The sequence below is a fragment of the Falco naumanni genome, chromosome 1 (assembly GCF_017639655.2).
Source record: "Falco naumanni isolate bFalNau1 chromosome 1, bFalNau1.pat, whole genome shotgun sequence".
Taxonomy (NCBI): Eukaryota; Metazoa; Chordata; class Aves; order Falconiformes; family Falconidae; genus Falco; species Falco naumanni.
Window position 1 is genome coordinate 108891733 of NC_054054.1, and position 22347 is coordinate 108914079.

The 22347-nt window shown below is 54.1% G+C and overlaps 2 protein-coding genes and 1 long non-coding RNA gene across 5 annotated transcripts in view; 2 read left to right on the top strand and 1 right to left on the bottom strand.

Annotated features, from left to right (window-relative positions):
• Positions 1-511: 511 nt before the first annotated feature.
• Positions 512-10229, bottom strand: LOC121099142 (multidrug and toxin extrusion protein 2-like). Of its 3 annotated transcripts, XM_040617779.1 has the most exons (18): positions 10121-10229; positions 8278-8379; positions 7669-7737; positions 7155-7303; positions 6953-6995; positions 6188-6232; positions 5680-5777; positions 5339-5436; positions 4911-5024; positions 4599-4666; positions 4220-4328; positions 3752-3827; positions 3368-3437; positions 2580-2712; positions 2100-2194; positions 1777-1858; positions 1096-1373; positions 512-986 (listed from the first exon to the last, which is right to left on the bottom strand). In XM_040617779.1, the coding sequence occupies exons 1-17, from the start codon at positions 10220-10222 to the stop codon at positions 1141-1143; spliced, it is 1686 nt and encodes a 561-aa protein (XP_040473713.1). In that variant the 5' UTR covers positions 10223-10229; the 3' UTR covers positions 512-986; positions 1096-1140. The 3 variants fall into 3 exon arrangements, with proteins under 3 accessions (XP_040473713.1, XP_040473708.1, XP_040473720.1); XM_040617774.1 differs by having other exon boundaries at positions 512-1373; XM_040617786.1 differs by lacking the exon at positions 6188-6232 and having other exon boundaries at positions 512-1373.
• Positions 8324-16500, top strand: LOC121099167. Its single transcript, XR_005831419.1, has 3 exons — positions 8324-8397; positions 9063-9208; positions 15386-16500. It is a non-coding gene; the product is annotated as an uncharacterized LOC121099167 (long non-coding RNA).
• Positions 16501-17325: 825 nt separating this feature from the next.
• The window catches only part of NXN (nucleoredoxin), a 54012-nt gene continuing 48990 nt past the window's right edge, over positions 17326-22347 (top strand). The window contains exon 1 of the mRNA XM_040617804.1: positions 17326-17710. Coding sequence (XP_040473738.1) covers positions 17393-17710 — 318 coding nt within the window. The 5' untranslated portion in view covers positions 17326-17392. The remainder of the gene's footprint in view (positions 17711-22347) is intronic.

The window sequence follows — 22347 nt, forward strand, 5'->3', positions numbered from 1 at the left end:
TTTCAAGCTTTGTTGTATCACATCTTTGCATTTACAGCCTACAGGCAACCAGCACTGCATGCCAGGAGAGTTGTGGGGCGACAGGGAGATGCGGTGCACCAGCTGTACCTGGTACTTACCACCCATGGCTGAACATGTGCCACACTGTCACCTAACTGCAGGTAAGAGCCTGGGACAAGTCCTGAGGGCAGGTAGCGTGGGGGTATTTGCATTAAGACATACAGCAGTTACTTGATTGCTCTGCGGGGTTGTGCACCACACTACCCTCTCATGTGGGAAGCAATGGAGATGCACAACCCCTGCTTTGGTACCCAAAGGGAAGCTCTGTGAGCCCAGCTAAGGCAAACCCCTGGTTGCTGCTGCACCCAGAGCCAGCCCCAAAGGGCACAGACAGGAGGCTGAGCCCTGCGCGAGCCCCCCACGCTGCACAAACCAAGCTCAGGGCTCTCCTCTCACGGCTTGGTCATGCCAATGACCAGGGTCATGCTCACACCACATTAACAGCTCAACATTTACTCAGAAAACTTTATTGTATCAAAATCCCACCTTACAAAAGTGAAAAGAAGAGTTGCTTTAGGCCCTGTGCCTGCCACACAGCAGGAAGAGCAGGGCCAGCAGCCAGCACCCAACGCCCCGGCAGCAGGCAGGGGAGCCAGCCATCTCCCAACAAAAATCAGCCTTTGTGCTGCTGCAGAGGTAGCGAGGGGGCTCTGCCGTGCCAAGGCGCTGGCACAGATTGGTGTGTGAGTGTGTGAGGAAACTGGTGCTGTGGGCAGCAAGAACCTCCGCCATTAGCAGATGGCACAGAGAAATGCCCCCAGGGAGTAGGAAGCAGGACAGCAGCACAAGGTCCTTGTCTCCTTCCTGGGCCAGCCCCAGGACACGCTCCCACCCATCACGAGTGACATCCCAGTGCAGTGCAGGAGAGGGACTGGCTTTCAAACACTTTCTTCCCAGATGCCACATCCTCAACCCCTTTAAGAACTCTGCACGTGGGATAAAACATTGTGAGTTAACCAGAAACTGAGCAAAGTGACCCTTTACAAGGAACAGAGGGGGAACGTCTTCCCCAGCACCATCCTCCTGGGACATTACCACGTGCCCTCTGTCTCTGTACACAGCTCCCCAGTGTCACTGGTTCTAGCCACTGCCGGTCAGGAGACGGACCAGTATGCCCACCAGCAGGACAGCAACGGCAGCGGCAGCAGCCAGCACACGGCGGATGATCAGGGCCCTCCACACCACAGCGGGAGGAGCAAGGACAACAGTGGGTTCCTCTTGTGTGATGAGCTGGTGGTCAGGTTGCCTCTCACCTCCCATGATGCTCTCAGGCAGGACCACAGTGTCCATGGTGTTCATGTCAGAGATGTAGTCTGTGTGACAGAAAAGTGAGTGCTGCAGGGAACAGGCTGTGAAGTCAGGGTTTCCCAGTCTGATGCTGCACAAGCACTAGTGCCAGTCCTCAGGGTCCTTTCCCAAGGCTGAGGGACACCGGGACATGCCACAGCAAAGCGGCAGGTGTTCCCAGGTGATGCAGTCACTGGCTGGCAGCCCAGGCTCTTCCGTGGAGCTGCCAGGATGGTGACAGGGGAAACAGGGTGCCTTAGACCCCATTACTAAGCACAGGAGAAGTGCCACTGGCCTGGGACCAGCACCAGACACTATGCTCTTTCCAGCCATCTGCAGGGCAGAGCTGGCTGCCGTGGCTATGAAGGAAGGGAAGGGTTGGGTGGAGAATTTGGGCTCCATCCCTGTCGTCAGGCCCAGGTTACATACCCACAGCAGATGTTTTGTTAGCAGCCGTGCCACTGGAGTTCACATCTTCCAGTTGTTTTTTCATTCCAGCTCGGACTTGAGCCTAGAAACACGTGGAAGTGTTGCTCTTCCCAAAGCAAGGGTGCCCTGCCCAGGCAAGGGAACCCAAGCCTCTTCCCTCCACACCCCCAAAGCAAGCATGGTCAGCCCTGAACCGCTCCCCTGCTGCGGGACAGGGGACAGACCCCATTTCACTTGTGCCTCCTTCCAGAGGGCTGCGGCATGGCACTGGGACAGGAACTCGCCCGTCACCTTTCAAGAGCAGAGGAAAGCACAAGTCTCACCTCTCCTGCAGCTTTCTTCCAATCCATGCGCATGACAAAGGCGGAGAAGGAAAGAGCTTGCAGAGAGATGCAAACAATCATCCCCACCCACAGACCTGCAGCAACGCAACGTTAATTCAGGGAGGGCTGGAGGGAAACCTGCTTTTGCCAGCCACTGCCAAACTGCCCGAGGACCTCAGCGGGGTCAGATTATTGCCCCTGTCTAACCCAGCCTGGATGGGAGAGCTGCCCTGAGGGGCAGAGAGAGGAAACACCCTGTGCTGGGTGGGAGCAAGACTGGATTTACTGGGACACCCCAGCCCCCATTTGATGCAGGCTACTCAGAGCCTGCCAAATGCTTCAGCGTGCAATCCAGCACAGTGATACGAAGGAGGAGTTGAGCCCAACTTCCAGGGCTGAGCCTCTGCTCAAGGCACAGGGTTTGCCCCAGCAGAAGCAATGCTGGCGGCTCATACAAGGCCAAATCAAGGACGCACGTACCTAACACCCCCATCTTAGCTGCAAACATCAGTGAGATGCCGACGGGCAGGCCGATGGCGTAATAGCTGATGGCGTTGGCGATAGCACCCATCTTCTGCTTCCCTGTGCCCCGCAGCACACCGCCACAGGTCGCCTAAGGAAAGCGGGCAGAGGAATCAATACACAGGACACAGCACATGCTGCAGAAAATACAAAGCCCTGGGGTACGGCACGGCTCTGTGAACAGGGGTACCCACAGCACTGTCCCACAGAGCCAAGAGGGACCAAAGCCACATCGCAGAGCACACGAAACAGGACTCCTCCTGTTCCACCTGCCGAGCCAGGCACAGAACATGGAGCTGTCTGCAGGCACCGACGGGCATGCCAGTGGATCCCATAGTGCTTTCCACACTGCCTAGGTCCCTCTCCCAGGGACAGGGCAGGAGGAAACAGGCTGAAATTACTATCTAACCAGTTCCACGAGCACTGCCACTATGCTGGGAGTACCTGGTACCCCTGAAGACCCAGCTGCTCACTTGTGCTGCTCTGACAAGCTAGTAAAAAAGCTGAGGCCTTGCCTGGGGAGAAGAGGGAGAATGAACTGGGCTGTTTGCAGCAATGCCAGTGGGCAGCTACAGGTACAGGGGACACTGAGGTGCTATAGGTAATGCAAGCAGCTGCTTTGACAGTTTATCGCTTTCCTCGTCTGTATCATTTTATATGATAAGAGTAAGCTTAAATGCAGCTTTGCACTCTCCATTGCACCCCAACCTGCAGAGAGAAATTGCTCCATATGAGGGAATACTCACTGCTGCTGCATCAAACAAGTGGAACGGAGCAAAGATGATCACCACTTTGGACACCAAGATAACGATCTCCCTGTTGGGAAGATGTACATACTGATCAGGGAAAGCAGCACCACCTGGTCCCAAGGGACTCTGGTCCTGACATATCTCCCTTGGCCAGCTGCAAAGCCTGATCCCAGCCCATGAGACTCGAGGGGATGTGTGCAGCTTGGGCACCACCATGGTAGTGTCCCAGTGTCAGAAGCACCTGTGCTGCCCAATGACACCTTTGGGAACGTGTTTGACAGATGGAGGTTTGTGAACTCTGTCAGCAGCTTCTGAGCAGTTCCTGGGATATAAATTGCACCCTCCAAGAAGTTAATACTCAAAAGAAACCTGTTAACCCACTTGTCATTGGTGAAGATGTATCCCACCACATCCTTTAGGGTTCCCAGCAATGTTGCAACCACCACAGCAAAAACTCCTGAAAGAAAAAGAAATAGTCAAATTGCTTGCTTCAAGGGCAAGCTCCTGACCCAGGCCCAGAGCTCAGGGGCTTCATGTGATGGGGACTGGACTTGGCTGACCTCCAGGTGATACTGCAGTAGAGGACACATCTGTTTTCCTCACTTTCTCCCCAGATAATCCCTCTACCATCTGGAGGTAGAGGACAATGCTAAATTGCATTTTTAACTATCACAGCCTTTGCACGAGGTTCCTAACAGACAAGAGGAGCCAGGGTTTCACCTTCCCCAAACAGAGGGTTGAAACAAGTGGGTCTGTGTTCCTAGGGGGGGGTCCCCTGCCCTGTGAGAGGGGAACTGAACCATTTGCTGATAATTGCCCTTTATTCTGCTCTGCAGGACCTGGGCTGACCTGTGCACAGCAGGGCAGTGATGCAGGAGGTCTTGGCTTGCACTACATCCCCCGATCCCAAGGCATTGCCCACTCGGACACTTGCAGCCACGCTGAAGCCCAGAGGCACCTGAGTAGCAGGAGACAAGGAGGAGGTAAGCAGCAACACAGCCTGGAGCAATTTTCTTCTTCCCCAGTAACTAATTCAGGGCAAACTGGCATTGCTGCAGTAAAGGGATTTTCCCCCTGCAGCACATCCCTGGATGTGCAGCTGCACAGCAGGTCTGAGAGCCATCACCTGCCTGGTATGGACTCCTGCTGCCCACCCCTGCTTCCCTCCCCAGCCTTGATCTGGGGGCTCCTCCCAGGCTGATCTTGGTTTAATACACCCAGCCCTTACCATGTACGCTGCAGAGGAGAGCTCATAGATGACAGACTGTGCACCCAGCTCCACCACACTGAGCAGCCCTGGAAAAGATTCATCCCTTCCTTCACTAGGTCAGAACTAAACCCCTCCTTTGCTGGCAAGGAGGCAGTGACTGCAGGGTTCCCATCTAACAGATGCAGCATCCTGCAGAACCAACCCTGCAGGCGAGGAGGCTGCCAGTAGGAGGTGGGACACACTCAAGAGGCAGCCACCAGAGCAGGCATGGCTGGAAGATGACTTGTTTGAACTACAGGGAAAAAAAAAAAAAAGAGGGTTTGGACTCACCTGCCAAGAAGCTCCCGATTTCAAAGGTCCACCATTCAATACACATCATGAGCATGCCAGGCACGGCCAGCCGGATAAAGGAGCCCCAGTCCAGGAGGCAGTCCCTGGTCCAACCTGCAATGTGAGGTGAAGCAAAATGAATGCATGTTCTCCCTTTCCTCCCCTGAAGGGGAACTATATGCTCTCCTGGATGCTCTCTGAGGACAATCAGCACCGCAGATCACAGGACATCAGCCTGGTCTTGCTGCTGTACCATTCCCAAGACAGGATGATCAACAAGAATGCATTTGGAACTACAGCCTTGAGGACATGGCTACAGCATCTTCCTGCCTTCAGGGGATGGTAATTGCTTTGTCAGGTGCCCGTGACAGTGCAAAATCCCCAGGGCTGGACACTGGTATTTTGAAGGATTAAGCCATGAACAGTACCTCCCCAGGTCTCCACATGGATCTTCTTCCACCACACGTAAAGGAAGAGGAGAATGGCCTGGGTGTACTGAGAAACAGTGTTAGCCCAGGCAGAGCCCCTGGGGAGAGAGACAGGCAGATTACAGATGACATCCTCCCCACACTCCTCAGCTACCACAGAAGAGACCTGGTGGCACCCATGTGAGCCCTCCTGCAGATGCCTCTGGCCTTATCTTTGCAGGCTGGTTGGTTGGGGACAGCGCATGGTAGAACTGGGTACCCAGGACATCCCCCGCCACCCCCAGCCCTGAGCAAACCCCTGCACCCAGGGAGAGGCTGTCACCACCTCCGCTCACACTTACACCAAGCCCAGCTTCAGTGCATATAGGAAGAAGGCGTTCATGACCACATTGAGGATGTTGGCTGCAATCCCCGTCAACACCTGAGGCAAAATGATCGCCTGGAAGCCAAGGAGGGACTTTGGAGTTTGTTTCCCCAACACCACCCAAGCCCCCTGTAGCAAACACAGAGGAGGGAGCTTCAGCAATTCCCAAGGAGAAAGCCAAGAAGGTGGCTCCTGTTTCAGGTAAAGCTGGATTGTGTTAGACACGCAGAGGGTAGTATGCAGGGCTCAGGAGCTGGTGCAATCAATAAAATGCAGAGCTGGGAGGTAGCAATGGGGAAATGGAGCAAACTAAGGGTGGTTCCCATGAGCTCTCCCTGCCCTGCAGGGCCAGCTGGGGGGCTGTGCATCACACATTCCTCAGCCCAGCTCCCTCCAGAACAGGATGAACTTAGATCCCCAACTTTATCAGTGTTCCTAGGAATACCTTTAATCTATGGCCCAGAACCTGACTAGTTATACAGTACCTGACTTAGTAAATATCTTGTCTGCAGCTGGTACAGAAATGCCGCCTGCAAAAGTCAAGATTCATTTCATCAGCACCACAGCACATGGTTCAAGCTGCCACTTAACACTCACAGATGGGTCCTTCCCTCAGCATCCTGCACTGCCTTCTCAGGGTGCCCCAGGCAGGCTGTCCAACACCCTGCTCCGGTGGTCTGGTTGAAGTGTGGCACCTGCCAGCACCAGCTGCATCCAAAGCCAAGGGTAACAAAAGGCATCTGCATCTCTCAGTCTCACTGGGAAGAGAGATCAGTCTCTAAATGGGAAATCTGTGCTTCCTCATCAGCAAGAGAGCCTGGAACCCTTGGGAGAAAGGATTAACCCATGCTTATTTCCCAGGGGTAGTGCTCCCTGTCACTAGCCAAGAGTCCAGCAGCTGTGAGTGTGTGCGAGCAGCAAACTGCAGCCTTTATCTCAGGGCTAAGAGCGAGCCCTGCTGACACTGGTTCCAATGTCCATCACCAGTTACGTGTTGTGCAGAGACACAGCCTGCAGTAAAAGCCTTTGCACAGCAAGATGAGAGACTGCATGTCTGCTGGTCCAACAGCTGCTGGCCAGCACGCATCTGTTAAGGCCCAGGTTCAAGGGGTACGTTGTAAAGCCCTAAACCATGCTGCCCTGTGATCCATACAGCAAGGACCCTCCCTCCTTTCCCCTAATGACTGATACAGAGGATATGTATATATATGAGGGATACAGAGCTTCTAACAGCTTTAGCAGCAACTTACAGGGAGCGCTGGAATAAAGATCATCACGTAGACCTGAGTTAACCTGAAAGAGGAGTTGTTTCCCCAGTTAATGATAGAACAAAGCAAGAGCCAAACCAGGCAGTGTTGCCCTCAAGCTCCACAGAGCCTTGATTTCAACACTACATGGCAACCCACCCACAGCCAAATGCCTGATCCAGAAGGGCTTGATCTCACCGCTGACCTGGAGACCTCGGGGTCCTGTCGGATGAGCAGGAGGATCCGCTCCGTGTTGATGAAGAGCGCCCAGCAAGGGAAGCAGCAGAGCAGCAGGATGAGGATTCCCCGCTGCAGGATGATGCCCACCTGATTCAGGTTCTTGCCACCGTATGTCTGAGTCAGGAGAGAGGGCCAAGGTGAGCATTGCAGAGAACCAAAGGGTCTGGGTAAATGTTCAGGACCCAGGGCAGCAACAGGCCGATTAAATGCATTTCCCATGTTCTGCCGTGGCTAATGCCAGCCTGGTTGGGTATAAGTGGCTCTCAGGCAGATTGGACATCTCTTGGCTACCCAGGCATGACCCAGAGCTCCTTGGGGGAGCTGCAGGGAGGGAGCAGGCTCCAGGCAGCGCATCTGTAGCCCCGTGCTGACTGGAAGCTGCCATCCTTCCCGCTTTGTGCCCAGACCACACTGCACAGGAGGCAAGACACCACCGATCAAACGCCACCAGGCATAAGAAAGGGAGAGCCGCTACTGACCTGGGACATCAGCGTGTCGCATGCTGAGGCTAAACCAGAGCCGACGGAGATGCCTGTCACGTTGATAACCTGGAGGAGAGGCAAGTGACTTGGCTTGCAAGGGAAGGTGACAAGGGACCTGGCCCAAAGCATTCTGTCCCTCCCAGCTGCCTGGGGAGACAGTTCTCTAAGCGTTCTTGGGAAATTTCCAGCCCTTCTCTATTCCTCAGAATAACACATTCCTGTTACCTAAATGGCCCCTTCTCCCCTATGGTGTGGAAAAGGATCTTCTAGCAAGGGGTGACTACCTGAATGACCACAAACAGCAGTGCTCCTAGCCACACATGCACATCTAGGTCTGGCGGGTCCAGAGAGCTGGTCACAATCTCCAGCTCCCTGCCCAGGTGCTGGCCTTACACTGGTACACTCACAACTGCCCAGTTCCCACCTCCTGCCTATGCTCAGGGCAAAAGAACAGTTGGGTGGATGTGATGTTTGCATTGCATCAGGCTGTGCTTACACAGGGGGTCCTCACACACGCATTCCTACAGGTTTGGGTTTTTTTCTTCTTTTTTTGGTGACACATAATTCGTATATTTTACATCAGAGGGGAATCACAGTAATACATACGGACACAGCCAGTGTCACAGCATCCAGTTCTGCTTTCCCCAGGTGGCCACAGAAGATGGAGCTGACCACGCTGATCAGGAACCCCAGCAGCTGGGCGACAAACTAGGATGGGAAGAGAAGGTGATGGTGAGATGAGGATGCATTAGGACTTGAGGAACACCACCTCTCCTCAGGAGTCAGGCTATGAACAGTCGAGTTTCTGGTGTCACCGCAGCACCTCACCTCCAGGCCAGGGGTCTGCTGCCCTGGGAACCTGTCCCTGCTTGCCAGCACTGCTGGGGCAGAGCAGGCAGCTCTAGGACTCACGCAGGCTCTCAGCGGCTTTGTCTTTCAAAGCAGACCTCTACCTGCCCTGTGGTATTTTGGTGTTACACAGCCAATCTGCCAAATGACCTTGTTTGCATGGGGCATAATGGCTTCACTAGAAATCCTCTTTCTCAGGATGAAAGATGCATACAGGGGGAAAATAAGAAAATCCCAGTGCCTTTCCACACTTCCATGCACCTGTGGTAAACTCCCCTTCCAAAGCACAACATCCTCTCCTCCCTGGAGAAACACCAAGTCCAGCCTGCTTGTTCCTCGCCAGGGGCTACAGCCAGGCTTGATGATGCTGTAGCAGAGATTGCACTCCAGCCCTCATTTTCCCTTGGCAAGAGGACAGCCCTTCTACAGGCATCTGAGGTAGAGTGTTGTGGCACAACTAGAGCCAGATGGTCGGACTTAGAGACATTTATACCCACTGAGGGGTGGGCATGGCTGGGGACCATGTCTTTTCCACCCAGCAGCTGACTAGCCAAGAGCCCAGTGCTGCCGGAGAACCAGCTCCTGTGGGGCCAGAGGAAGAACAGAACAAAACCTTCTCCTCGCTAGACCTCCCACCGCTGCCTGAGGATGCAGTGCTGGCAGGCCCGGGCACATTTGACCTGCTGCTGTGAGTAATCCCCACCGGAGGGGTCTGTACCTCCGTAATAGTTCCAGCACAGAAATGATCATTAGCTAATGACAGCTGTAGGTTTGGGTTTGAGGTTCCCTGCGCACGTGGTGAAGCAAGCTGTGCCGCAGGTGGAGCAGCAGAGCACTGAGCTAGGGCTGATGCTTTCACCTACAGGAATCGAAACCGATCTGTACTTCCCCACTGCCCGAGCCCCACGGGCAGCGCTGCGGTGCCAGGAGGCCTCCGAGCAGTTCAGTACTTGGCACTTATTGACCAGGCAGGGCAGAAGACTCAAAAGCAAAGAAGCGCAGAGGCAGGGGGTTCACACCAGGGCTGTGGTGCATGCCCCCCTTGGCCAAAGCCTCTGCCAAAGGCGCTCGGCGCTGTGGCCACCCAAGAGCCATCTCCTTCCAGATGGACGCAGGGTTCCAGGACAGCGAGCCACGGCTTCCTTTGCACCCAGAGCCTGCAAGGGCTGGCCAAGGGGCTGGCAGCGAGGAAAGCGGCTCGCTGGTCACCCAGGGAGTCCATGGCAGCACCAGGGCTGCCCCCCTCTTTTGCAGGGCAACGGCACAGCACGCCCCCCGCCCCAAGCCCCCCACTGCACCCACAGCCGGGCTGCCGGGCCCTGCCGGAGCCTCTGCCCGGTGCCCTGGGCCCGGAGCTCCGCGCTCCGCCGCCGGGACCCCGGGTAACAACGCGGGGGGAGCGGGCGGGCGCTGCGCCCCCCGGGCGGGCGGAGGGGCTGTGCCTGCCGCCCGAGGGGCGCTGCAGCGGCACGGCGGGCACCCGGGGTCCCCCCCGCAGCCCAGGGGGGCGCAGGGCACGGCCAGCCCCGCGCTGATCCCCAGCCCGGCCCCGCAGCGCCGCGGCCGGGCCCCCCCGCCAGCCCCCCGCCCCCGCTCTCACCACGGGCCCCGCCAGCCGGGCCAGCTCGCAGCTCTCCCGCCGGGCACCCGCGGGCAGGAGGCGCCGGGCGCCCCGCAAGCACCGCGCCGCTACCGCCGCCATGTGCCGCGCCGCCGCTGCCGCTCGCACGCCTTAAGGGCACGGCCGGGGCCGCCTCCCCGCCCCCGGGGCTGTGGGCGGTGCGGGCCGGTACGGCACGGCACGGCTCGGCTCGGCTCGGCTCGGCCCGGCCGGGGCAGCTCCGTGCGCCTGCTCGGGGCTAGGGACTCCCACCACCACCACCAAGCGGTGGGACCCCCACCTTCGTACTGTGCCCCCCCCCCCCCCCCCGCGAGGATTTTACACACACACACAGACACACACACACACGTGTTGGCCAGAGCCAGAGCCCACCGTGGGGGTTTGGAGGGGCTGGGCACCCCCCCACGTGGGTTGGTGAGGGAGTTGGGGTCCAGCTGTGTGGGAAGCAGGGGACCCCCTTGTTGTTAACTGGCATCTAGAGGCTATAGGATGGCGACACCCCCTCTCCCGAGGATCCCACCCACATGTTGACCAAGGGGTCACCAGAGGTCCAGACACCCCCAGCCCAGGTGGTGTCTATGGACTGGGAACCTCCTTGTGGGGCGATGGCTTCGGACCCCCCATGGGCCGGCTGTGGGCTGGGTCCCCCAGCACAGGGGCTGGTCAAAGGCAGGGAAGTAGGTTTGGGATGTAGGCACATCCTCCAGGACCAAAGGGATGTCCCCTCTGCCTCTATGATAATAGGGGGGATTGGGGGCAGCTGGCTCTGGGCAGCCTCCCTCTCTCCTCCATCCACCCACCAGCACCTCATGAACAGGGTGACCCCCCCCCCCGAACCAGGGATTGCCACCCAGGTGGCTGGCACCCAGCTGCCTGCCCTGTGGTGTGGTTTGAAGCGAGGGGCCGCTGCACCCCACGTCTGGGCTAGGGTGCCATGGCTGTGCCCAGCGCCTGGCAAAAAGGAGCTTTGGTTTGGGTGGGAGTTTGGGTTGTTACAGGAGTGAAATTCTACCTAAGTGCAGGTGCTTGTAACCAAGTAGCTGTAACCAAATCTATTTCTAACGCACGGAAACTTGCAGTGGAAAATGGGGCTTGGTTTTACAGCTGCTTAAATGCTGCCTTGGTGCCTTAGAGCTGTGATGTCACCACCCAAAAATGTAAAGTCTTGTTAATATTTCACTTACCCCCTTGCTTCTTCAGATGTAATGGGACATCATGAAAAATTGAGTAGTAGCAGTGGTGAGTCATAGGCACTCTGATTTTATGTGCCATGATGAAATCAGAGTATCTCAGGCCAAAAGAGTGGCTGGTGCTGCTGCGTTCTGGTCTTGAGTTCCTCCTGATTGTGGTGGTAGTCAAGGTGGAAAGAGCAACTTGCAAAATTTACCTGAAGCTGTTCCTTCAAGAAACACATGTTTTGGTGTAGGCAGATTTTTTTTCACAGATCACCAACACCTTGTCACGAACGAGGAAAGAACAATGCAAAGTTTGGGGATGTATTTTAATTTTGGAACAGCTTCTTCTTCCTTTGGTGGTGTTCACATCACCATGACCCACACTTTGCAGCAGGCGCAGGCTGAGCTCAGGTAAACACTTTGCTCCTCTCCAACAGGGTAAAGTGGAGGAACAAAGTGACTTGCAGAATGGGAATGTCCTGGGCCAATGTTTTCAGGCACAGACACAGCAAGTCAGGCTCTTACATTAATGTTTCAGAGACTTGAGGCCTTTCTTGCCCTGGGTGCTCTGCATTCTCACCATGCAGTGTGCCCACCTGCAGATGGGACTGCTCAGCACCACTGAAAAGAAGCTAAATAGAGATTTTTCAGGCTGATGTTAAGACAGCCAGTGTGCAAATCTCTGCTGTGTTGTCTGAAGGTGAAAAATGGACTGAAGAAATTAAAAAGAAGGTGTCACTCCAGTCTCGTGCCATCTAAAGCACTGCTGGCGTTTGCCCCAAATGGCGTGGCTTTGTTCAGGCTTGGCGGGCTGGGGCTACTGCTTCTCTCCGTGATTCTTCCCTCATGTGTCCTGGCTGGTGGTGTGACTTCTGTCCCCAGCCCAGCTACGTGACGGCCAGAAGACCCCTGTGGTGCCATGTGGAGGCAAGAAGGGACATGATAAGGCTCAGATGGTGCCATTCGTGGTCCTCAACAAGCAGGACAAGTGTGACCGCCTTTGAAGTTTACTTGTGACCCTGCTGAGATCAATACCTTTGAGCTGGCAAAGAGGAGGGAAGACAATCAGGCAGAAACCTGGGAAAAAGTGTTTTGAAAACAGTAAGCTCTGTCTCTTCAGGCTAAGGAGAGAAATTTTATCTCCCAGCCCCAGGAGCCAGGTGCTGAACTAGTCCCCAGAGAACCAAGCCCACATAGAAGGGCTGTGATTGAACCCCCACTTCTTGCGTTTTGCTGTTTGAAATCAACTATATTTGCTTTCAAAAGAGATGTTTTGTGTTTCTGTGGTGACATGTGGATCCCAGTCTTGCTGGGGAGCAGCAGAACGGGCACCCCAGGACCTGGTCTGATGTGCGTGGGTGTCCTGAGGTTTCCTCCATCACTGGCACGACAGACCTGGCTCTGCTCTCACATTAGCCTGTGAGCTGCCGAGGGGGATGCGGGTCAGTGCAAACTCTCAGGCTGAGTACTGCACTGGCACTGGATGCTGACACGTTTGCTCCTTCCCTTTCTGTCACAGGGACAAGGACCTTGCTAGCTGCCCTGGTGCGATTTGGCAGGGCTCATCTGCCGGAGCCTTTAGACAGATGGGGAGGGTCAAAGGTATCGCTAACCTTGCACCAAGCTGCCCTCAGCAATCCGGATATTAACAGTATTGCAACACCAGTTAGAAGAATTAGAAGGGTCAAATTCCTTTGGAGCATAATATCGTTGAACTCGGTCATTTCAGACCTCCGGTGAATTTGGAGCAGCATTTTAGAAGGATGATACCTTAACACAGACCTGTTTAAAGGAGTTAATGTGTGACCAGCTACAAACCATCTGGAGCAGACAGATGGCCTGCCCTGTTGGAGCTGGTTTCAGCAGCTGGGCCCCTGTGCAGTTAGAGATGCTGATGTGAATCCAGAAGAAAGCAGCTGAGGGGAGAAGCATTGCAGTTGCTTGCGTCATCTGTAGAGCAGAATCAGGCCTTTTTTTCTTCAGATTTCCAGCAGGATGACTACCCAGGGCTTTCTCTAGATATGTATGTCCATATGCTGAAACGCAGCCAACATCCTGTTACTAAAATAAACCCCACAAATGTACCGTGTCTGGAACCGTTGCGATTAAGAGCTACCAAATATGAAAAATGTCAGAACACAATGGATTTATATGAAATGCTCAGCTGTTTGAAGAGTGCCCCTTTCTTTTAAGAGACATTGCTGCTGGCTGATGTCCAGATACCATGGAAAATCCACTCCCCTCCATGCAATGTGGAGTTCAGAATATAGCTAAATTAAAAACTAAAGAGCCTTTTGCAATGAAATCAGTTTTTATTTGTGTGCCGCACCATAGGATCAGAGGATCAGAACTGTCAGTGGGTGCAGCACATGGGTTTGGGGCTTGTCAACACAGAGAACAAACCAGAATAGCATCTTTAGATTGCTCCCCTTGCTTGATGGTCTGACTGCAAAGAAAGTTCTGGAGTAGTAAGCACATTAGCAAAGCATGCTAATGATCCTAGGCTATAGCTACCCTTACTGCAGGGTAGTCTCTCTACTGGCTACACAGGGTTTGTTTTTCCTGTTTAACCCCTCGTAAGTGTTCTCAAGTCTGTCTTGCTGATTGAGGTGGCTTCCTTGGGCCCAGGAGAATCAGTGTTCCACTGCTGCCTGCGTCTCCAAGGTATAACTAATGTCCAATAATGTCCAAACCCATAATGTCTAACAATGTTTTAAATGGTGCTAACTGGCGATGCAGCTGCTGCAATGAAGCGGCTACAGAACCTGCATTTACATGGCTGCCAGAAAGGTTAAATGGGGGAGTGGGCAGCTCTCAGTGGTCTGTCATCATCCTGTGTGTCCTTATTGCCTGTAACCACTGGGTTTTGGCACAGTCAGTCCCATAAACAGGACCGCTCATGTCATTATTTGTCCCAACTTGTGAGTGCAGACATGCCTCTGTAAGAAGAATTATAGAGAAGCTCGAAACCGGTGTTTACAGTGGATGGAATTTATCCAAAAGGCAGTTGCCTGATGATAAAGAAAAAAAAAAAAAAAAAAAAGGCAATGAGAAGTCGGGTGTCTGGCAGCACCCGCAAGCCCCGCCGTGCCTCTGCATTTCTGCACATCCGCCGCTGTGTGCTGCTGCCTGCCCGCGCCCTTGCAGCCCTGCGTGCTCTGCGAACTAACCTGGGGCTCCTTTTCTGTCCTGGAAAGCTGCCTTCCCAAAGACTGAGACTCACCAGACAGTTTCTCTGCTGTTGGTAAATCAGAATTTTCTCTGATGGCTTCTTTTAAGCTGCGGCTTTAGGGTAACTCAGTTACCACTGTTTAAAAACCACCTTGAGCATGCAGTTCTTTTCCTCTTTTTGCTGGCATGGGTTTAATTTGCTCAAGGTGATGAACATATATCCCCACAGCTCGGTATCATTGGTTTGGGGCAGAAGCCGCAAAGCCTGACGAGCTTCCCCAATCGAAACAGCAAGCGTGAACCCAATGCCGTTTGCCATTGCTGCTGCCAATGCCTTGGGCTGGGGGCTCGCCTGCTGACCCAGCCCCCTGGACCCCCTGGGGGCTCGGGGGTGCTGCTGCCCTCACTGGCAGCCCTGGCTCCCCAGGAGGTGATGCTGGAGCCCCGCAGGTCCCCACTCCACCTCCAGCCCAGGTGCCTTCACCCCACTCCCTGTAGAGCCGGCATCAGTCAGGGGGAGGCCGGGGACGGGAACAGCCCCCTTTTCCAGCCATTCTTGCCTTTGCCCCTTGGGCTCAGCACTTTTGCCCTGCTGCATTTCATCAGTATTTAGTTTTTTTCCTTCCTGACAAGACCCTAATAAACACTGGTTGTGGGGGAAACAAATCCAGGCAAGCACAAATATTTGACAAATGTTTGCCGAATGCTTTGGAAAAACATTTGCTAAATACTTCAGTGAAAAATACAATATATACCAGTGAAAGGGGATGCAGGGTAAAAAACGGTACTTAGAAAAAATGAGTAGGAGTTAGGGAAATGCAGACTGGCACTGTCTCTGTACAGACAAGAAACTGCTTATTAAAAGCCTCCTGATGTCATCCTGCCTCTTTAATTCCAGTGTCTCAAGTCGGTTCCCAAATGGGCATCCCGAATCCGTGATCCTGCTGCGGAGCCTGCACATGGACAGACATCCACCCACAAGGGCAGCACTGCAAACGTTCGCATGGTTTGACCCCAGTTTAGTCACACCTCACGCATGCTGTGATAGTGTTTGGTAATGACGGCTGTTTCCTCATTTCATTTTATTGTTCTTTAAGAGAGAGAGAGAGAAATGCTTTTTACTTGTTCTCTATTTCAGAGCCTCTTACTTCTGCTTTGTTCACTAAAAATGGGGCCAGACAAATTAACTGCAGCAATAAATATTATTTTTACTACAGAATATTTATATTGCCACATGGGTTGGTCAAGTTCAGGGCTGCAGACTTAAAAAACATCTTCCCTGCCCTGAAGAGCCCAAATACTTAATTAAGGCAGATAAGGCAGGACAAATAAAAACAAGACAAAACTCCTCTTGCTTTGAACCACCTCTAGGGAGCAGGTCTTGGCAAAAGAAGAGAGAGATTGTAAAGCTGTAATAATAATAACGATAATTAATTGTATTTATAAAGCATCCCCTAACGGCTCTGGATGCTATGCAGGGATTTTAAACACAATTGAAAGCAGCAACAAGAAGCAGCCAAATAAGGAAGTGTTAAAATAAAGGTGTATTTTACAGTAGCTAGCAAGATTTAAGAGTTTAGGGCTGTTTCAAGAAGTAAAACGGAGAAGGTACCCAGCCTGTGTACACATTTTACGTCCCATGTGCCTCAGCAGTGCCTGTGCAGCTGCATGGCTGTGAAGGACAGTACATGTGCAGATGCTCCAAACCCAAAGCCTCAAACTTCAGTCCCCCCCCCCCCGACCCGTCCTCCGGACTGAGCCTCGCACACACTCGCACGTTTCTTCTGCTTTACCAGCATGTGAGAGGGGATGGCGCATGCTTGTCCGCAGAGGTGTTTGCCAGCAAGGGCAGGCGGGTCAGGGCACGCGGGGTGCATGCAGGGATGGCAGGCTGAAGCGGCTGAGCATCCCTGCTCCAGTGAATTCTGCTGGCTTACAGATTGCAGACTTTGATTACAGAAGCAAATACGTTCTCGTTGTAAAGCCTGGTTTGCATGTTGCTGTCTTGCTGTATTTCCTCTCTGTATTCCAGCCAGCAAGACGGTGTAATTCCATGCAGCAAAATTTACTTGTGTTTACACTTCTGGATTGGCTGTCGCATTTTTCCGCCCACCATTGACATGGGTAAACATGTATTTGTCTTAGATTTTGAAAACAAAGACGGGAAACGCTGTCGTTTTGCAGGCTTTGTGAAAGCTTGCCCTGCCTGTACTGAACACACGGGCCAGCTGGAAGTGGCCCTTCTCTGGGCAGTGATTTGGAGAACGGGTGGCCCAGTTGGGTGGGGGGGTTGCACTGGGAGCGAGGGGGCAGCAGGGTGGGTGACTGGGGGCACAGGCGAGCCAGCTGCTGGTGCTCAGCAGGGGCCGGCTCCGGGCCGCGGGGTAGAGCGGCGAGGCAAGGCCAGCGCCTGCCCAGGATGGAGATCCCTCTCCTCCTCTCCCTCTCCTCCCTCTCCTTCTCCCTCTCCCTCTCCTCCTTCCTCCTCTCCTTCTTCTCCCTCACTCTCCTTCCTCTCCCTCTCCTCCTCCTCTTCTTCTTCCTCTCCTCCTCTCCCTCTCCCCCTCCCTGTCCGTTCCCCGGGGCAGCCGTGCCCCGGAGGTGCTGAGGCCCGGGCGCGCCCCCCCCGGGGGCTCCATCCCGGCACTGAGGACCGGGCCGCGCCGGGCCCCGCCGCGCGTGGGGAGGCGGGGGCGCGCGGGCGGCGCGTGCCGGGGCCGCGCGTGGGGCGCGGGGCGCGGGGCCGGGGCGGGCGCGGGGCGGCGCTGCCCGAGGCGGGGGCGGGCGCGGGGCCGCGCGGCGCGGCAGCGCCCCCTGGCGCGGCGGGGCGGGGCGGGGCTCGGCCGGCGCGGGTTGCGGCGGCTGCGGGCGGAGCGGAGCGGGGAGCGGAGCGCAGCGGGGCGGGATGGCGGGCGCCCTGTCGGAGGTGCTGGGAGAGGTGCTGGTGGCCGCGGACGGGGAGGAGGTGGCCGTGTCGGCGCTGGCCGCCCGCGGGGTCTCGCTGGTGGGGCTCTACTTCGGCTGCAGCCTCGGCGGCCCCTGCGCGCAGCTCGGCGCCAGCCTGGCCGCCTTTTACGGGCGCTTCAGGGGGGAGGCGGCGGCGGCCGGCGGGCAGCGCCTCGAGATCGTCTTCGTGTCGGCCGAGCAGGAGCAGCAGCAGTGGCAGGAGGCCGTGCGGGCCATGCCCTGGCTGGCGCTGCCCTTCGCCGACAAGCACCGCAAGGTGAGACCGCGGGCCGGGGGGACGCGCCCCGGGCTTTGTCTGGGGGCGTCGGGGCTCGGTTGGGACCCCCGCACCCCCCCCGCGCCCTGCGCCGCCGGGGCGGGTCCCGCGTGGCGTGGGGTGGGCGCTTTCCAGAAAGTTCCCGGGGGAACCGGGGTGAGGGGGGGGGGGGGTCGGCTGCCGTCCCGCGGGGCGCCGCCGCCTCGCCCGGCTCCTCCGGTTCCCGGAGCCTGTGTGCAGCAGCGGGTGGGGACAGCCGGCCCGGCCCCGTCCCCCGCGGGTGGGGGGCGAGGCGGGGATCCCGGGCTGCGTGTCGCGGTTTCAGGGGGGCGGCGGGACGGCGCCCGCGGGCCTCGACGGGTCCCTCAGAGGAGCGGGGCGGGCGGGCGAGGCCTGTGGGAGAAGTCGGTGCTCTGAGGCGAAGCGCGGGACCGGGCGGCCGCCACTCGTCTGAGGAGAGCGGCCCCTGGGGCAGGGACCCCGCGGGGGGGACCCGTGGGCTCCTGCGTGGGGCTGGGTCAGGGGAGGCTGCGGCCCCATCAGCTGCAGGAGGGCGCTTGGGTGCTGAGGGGCGGCGGGGCCCAGCTGGCCTGGGGGCTGCTGGCAGAGCTGCCAGGCGAGTGTGCGGGATGGCATTGCCTGACGGTCTCCTTTAGTGGCTGGTGTGTTCGGTACTCGGCAAGTTGCGGCCCCTCATCTGAAGAGTTTAATCTGAAAGGTAACAGACAAAAAGTGTTCTGTGAGACCCAGACAGGGCAGGCTGTGAGGAACGGGAAGGCAAAGGCCAGGCTTCCAGATCCCAACAAACTCGCAACACCCACCGAACAACCCAACAAAACCTCTTTACAAATCTAATCTCGGGAAGCTATTGAGTCAGAATGAAAATGATGGTGCCCCACAGTGCCATTTCTAAACAGCTTTCCGGCGAGGGATCGCAGCTGCAGGTGGGAAGGCATTGGGCAGGCGCTGGCTCGCAGCGAGGCACCATTGCCGCTCCGGCAGGGCTTGGGGTAACGCCGGTGCCTGTGGGGCCGCAGCTGACTGAACCCCTGCAGGCGTCCCCCGACTTCGGGCTCTGCCAGCCTGCGTTGGGATGAGAGGGACGACTTCTTCCAGTGCGGGTCTCTGAACCCTCCTCTACTGGCACTTTGTGCTGTTCGATAGGCGAAGGAGTCATTTTAAGGAAAAGTTGGCTGTCATCTGGCTGCGCCGGGTGATGTCCCCTCTGCTGAGAAGAGGCGTAGTAGCTAGTTTGAAACCCAGATTCGTCTTTTTGCCTCATTTGCTGCAGGTTTTTGTCACTAAACCCCCAGTTCTGCAAAAGCTCTTGTGTTTAACGCCATGCACCTAGATGCTGCTGCCAAAGGCCCCCGGTTTGCCCCTTTGAAGTCAAGATGCTTCTAACTGGGAGCTTGCATGAGTGGTCACAGGTCCGTGTCTGAGATTGGTTTCATGAACAGAAGCTTTATCCTTCAGAAAAATGACAGTTTAATTCTGGTTTCTTTAAAACTAAAATTTCTTCCTACAGGGATGTGATAAAATTGTGGTTCCAATTAGTAGCTGGCTATTTCCCTGTAGAACATTTCAGATCATTTAGGTGGTGGGACTTTTTCTTGCCGTATTTGCTTTAAAAATTCCACTACAACATAGCTAAATGGCTGGTAAATCGTAGAAGTGGAAGGTGGCATTAATTTTGCATGCCAGCCAATACTTCCATCTATTAGATTGCAAGAAAACATGAAATAAAAAGATTATGGGGTCTTAAACTCTTATTCCAAGAAGCCCTGAGTTAAATTCAGGATTATTTTTGTGTGGAGTGTAAAGTAATTGAAGCTCATGCTGTATATTTTCAAAACTAAGCAGATGTGATGTGGCTTTGGAGGAAGCTTAATCTATGGATAACAGAGAGCCTATTTGTAAGTTATAAGGGCAATTATGTCAGGATATCAGATTTCTAAACAGGAGATTTATAACCTGTAGTTCAGGCAGTTAGACATTTTCTTGTATAATAGGCTGATTTTTAAATAGTCGGGTTAATGACCTGACTCTCCAGAAAAATACAAACTTTTTATTTTTCAAAAACACCAGCAAGAGCTGGGGATGTCTAGCGTATGTTCAGTGCCTCACAGGCTTAATTTGTTTAAAAACAAAAGCATTAGAAAAATGTAGGCAGTCCTTTTGAGTTATGGTTCCTTTGCACTAAAGGCTACTCCTAAACCCGATGTCAGACAGCCCCCGGAGAATTATATAGATTTATGGGAAGAAAGGGATCTTGCGGAGTAGAGATAATGGGGAGAGGTGGGAACATTGGGCAGGGAGCTGAACTCTGTCCCTGAGCTCTCAGCCTCAGCCCCCAGAGGCTGTGAAGCCCCCATTCTCAGCGGTTTCAGGGCTTGGCTGGGTGAAGCTGTGCCCAGCAGGGCCTCATGCTGGTGGCTGCAGGGCTTGAAGACCTCCAAAGGTCCCTTCCAGCCAACGCTTCCCATTGTGGGTTGGCTACTTTATCTACTGAGGTTGTGAAAGCGTTGGGGAGAGGTGGCTTCCTATCCCATATTGGTTGTAGTGTCACTTTTGTTGCTTAGAATTATTGGATAATACAGCTATTGCAGTCCTGGTTTTCTGCTGAAGTCTTTTTATCAATGTGCGCTTTGTCTCACTCTGGTGTATTCTGTGTTCTTTTATGTTTCTCCTTCTTACAAACCCTGGGCATCAAATGTTGATAGGTCTGAAAAGCCAGTCTCCTTTCTGGGCTTGCAGTAAAATTCCCACAGTCCTAAAAGTAAAATAGCATCTTACTCTCATGGTTATTGTTGAAGGTAATAAGAATTGTCAAAGAAAACAGCCACTCTTCATCGAATGCCCCAGTAACTCACTAATGCCGGGGTGCAGTTACCAAGGTCATAACAGCCTGCACGTCTTGCAGCAACCAGTTGAATTTGAGTAACTTTAGCATATAGCAATTTCTGTCTCCAAACTAGTAATAAAAGAAAGCAGTACAAGTCAGCAAACATCTGGACATGGGGAAAGCCTTTGATTAATGAGGAGGATGGCATTATGCCTCTGTCTAAGCCACAGCCAGCCGTATTATTGGGGAGGTTTTTTTCAAGAACGAAACCGTAATCTGCCAGATGAGATTGGAGGCCTTTAACTTGTGATACACATCCCTCAATTAAGCTGTTCAGCCCTGGATTTGCATCGCTATATGTAGCTGTTGATAATTGATTTGTCTTCTGATAATGCCTGGTGTTGCTGAGCAGAACATGCGGGAGAGATGTTGCTCCGTGTCTTTGTTGCATTTGGGGTTTTGGTTTAACATCACCCTGTTATCTGCTTGCTCAAACGTCTGCTCAAGTTCTGGAGGGTTGATTTAATAACAGCTTTAATTCCTGATTATTACTGAGAACCTCGGTAATGTAAACAGCTCCCATCTGTCTACGTGCCCTGATGTCTGCTGGTGCCTGCGACAGGGCAGGATCCTCCCTGCTGTCGGGAGGATCCCAGACCTCTCCCGGTGAGCTCCAGACCCTCCGTGCTGCAGAGTGCCCCTACACTTAGAATGAACTCGAGTGCACTTTGAAGGCTTAAGGCACGCAGGCTTTTGGAGGAGAGCAGGAGCATACTGTCTTGCTGCATTGTGTTGCTGTGGGGCATCTTGGTCAGTGCGGCTAAAAAGTAATTAATTGACCCCATTCTCTGTCGAATAGGTCCTTTTAGACAGGTCCATATAAGTGTGGGAGAAAGGAGGTTCCGGGTGCTGGAGGAGAAAAGGCTGGAAGCGGGTCTGCACTGGGAGTGAAGCGGTTTATCTTTTACTGTTGTTTATTTGCCTTTGCTTTTGTTTTTACTTGTTACTTACTTGGCCCAGTTGTCTTCCCCATTCTTTTTAATCTCAGGTTTTCTAATTACGCTTACTTGGTGCATCCACGCAGCTCCACAGTGATGTAGGAGTCTGTGCTTTGCCTCTTGTTTTGTGTTTGCTTTCCACTGTATTTATGCGTTTGCTTGAGTGTTGCCCTGATTCTTTTGGGGAAGGCAAACCTGTTTCCACTGGAGCTGAAATACTTTTGCTGGGGTTTTAAATAAATGCAAAACATGTTGGTTCTCTTTCTGTGATTATTCAGCTAAGTAGCTGAAAATGGTTCGAGGTTCTCTGTTCGCGCTGGTAAATACGCTTCAGTTTGGACAGGTCTACTTTTATCTTAAAAGTTGGATTTGTGTACCCTGCTCTGTGTATTTTCTCCCACGTTCACATGAAATGCGGCTTTTGCTGAATTGTATGGCAGAGGCACATGACCTTTCTCTGCGTGTGAAGAAGAGGTCTGTTCTGTCTCACCCTAAGGAGGGGGAAAGGAGCCAGTCGGTAGTTGTGGATTTTGTTGTTTTAGTGGCTTGAGTACTCTGGTAGGTGACCTGAGTTGGACACGGACAGCAGAACACCTCTTCTGTGTTGGGAGTACATCTTTCTCAGCACCACAAATAAAACAATGGTCTTAAAACTGATGAGTAAAATGTGACAAAACTCTTGCTTGTTTGCAGATAATCTCTGTGAAGTCTTTTACAACAAATACCCACTCATTTATTTAGTTAGTTCTCTGTTCCCCCCCACCTTCCCAAGAAAAGGACATTTTTTTCCTCTG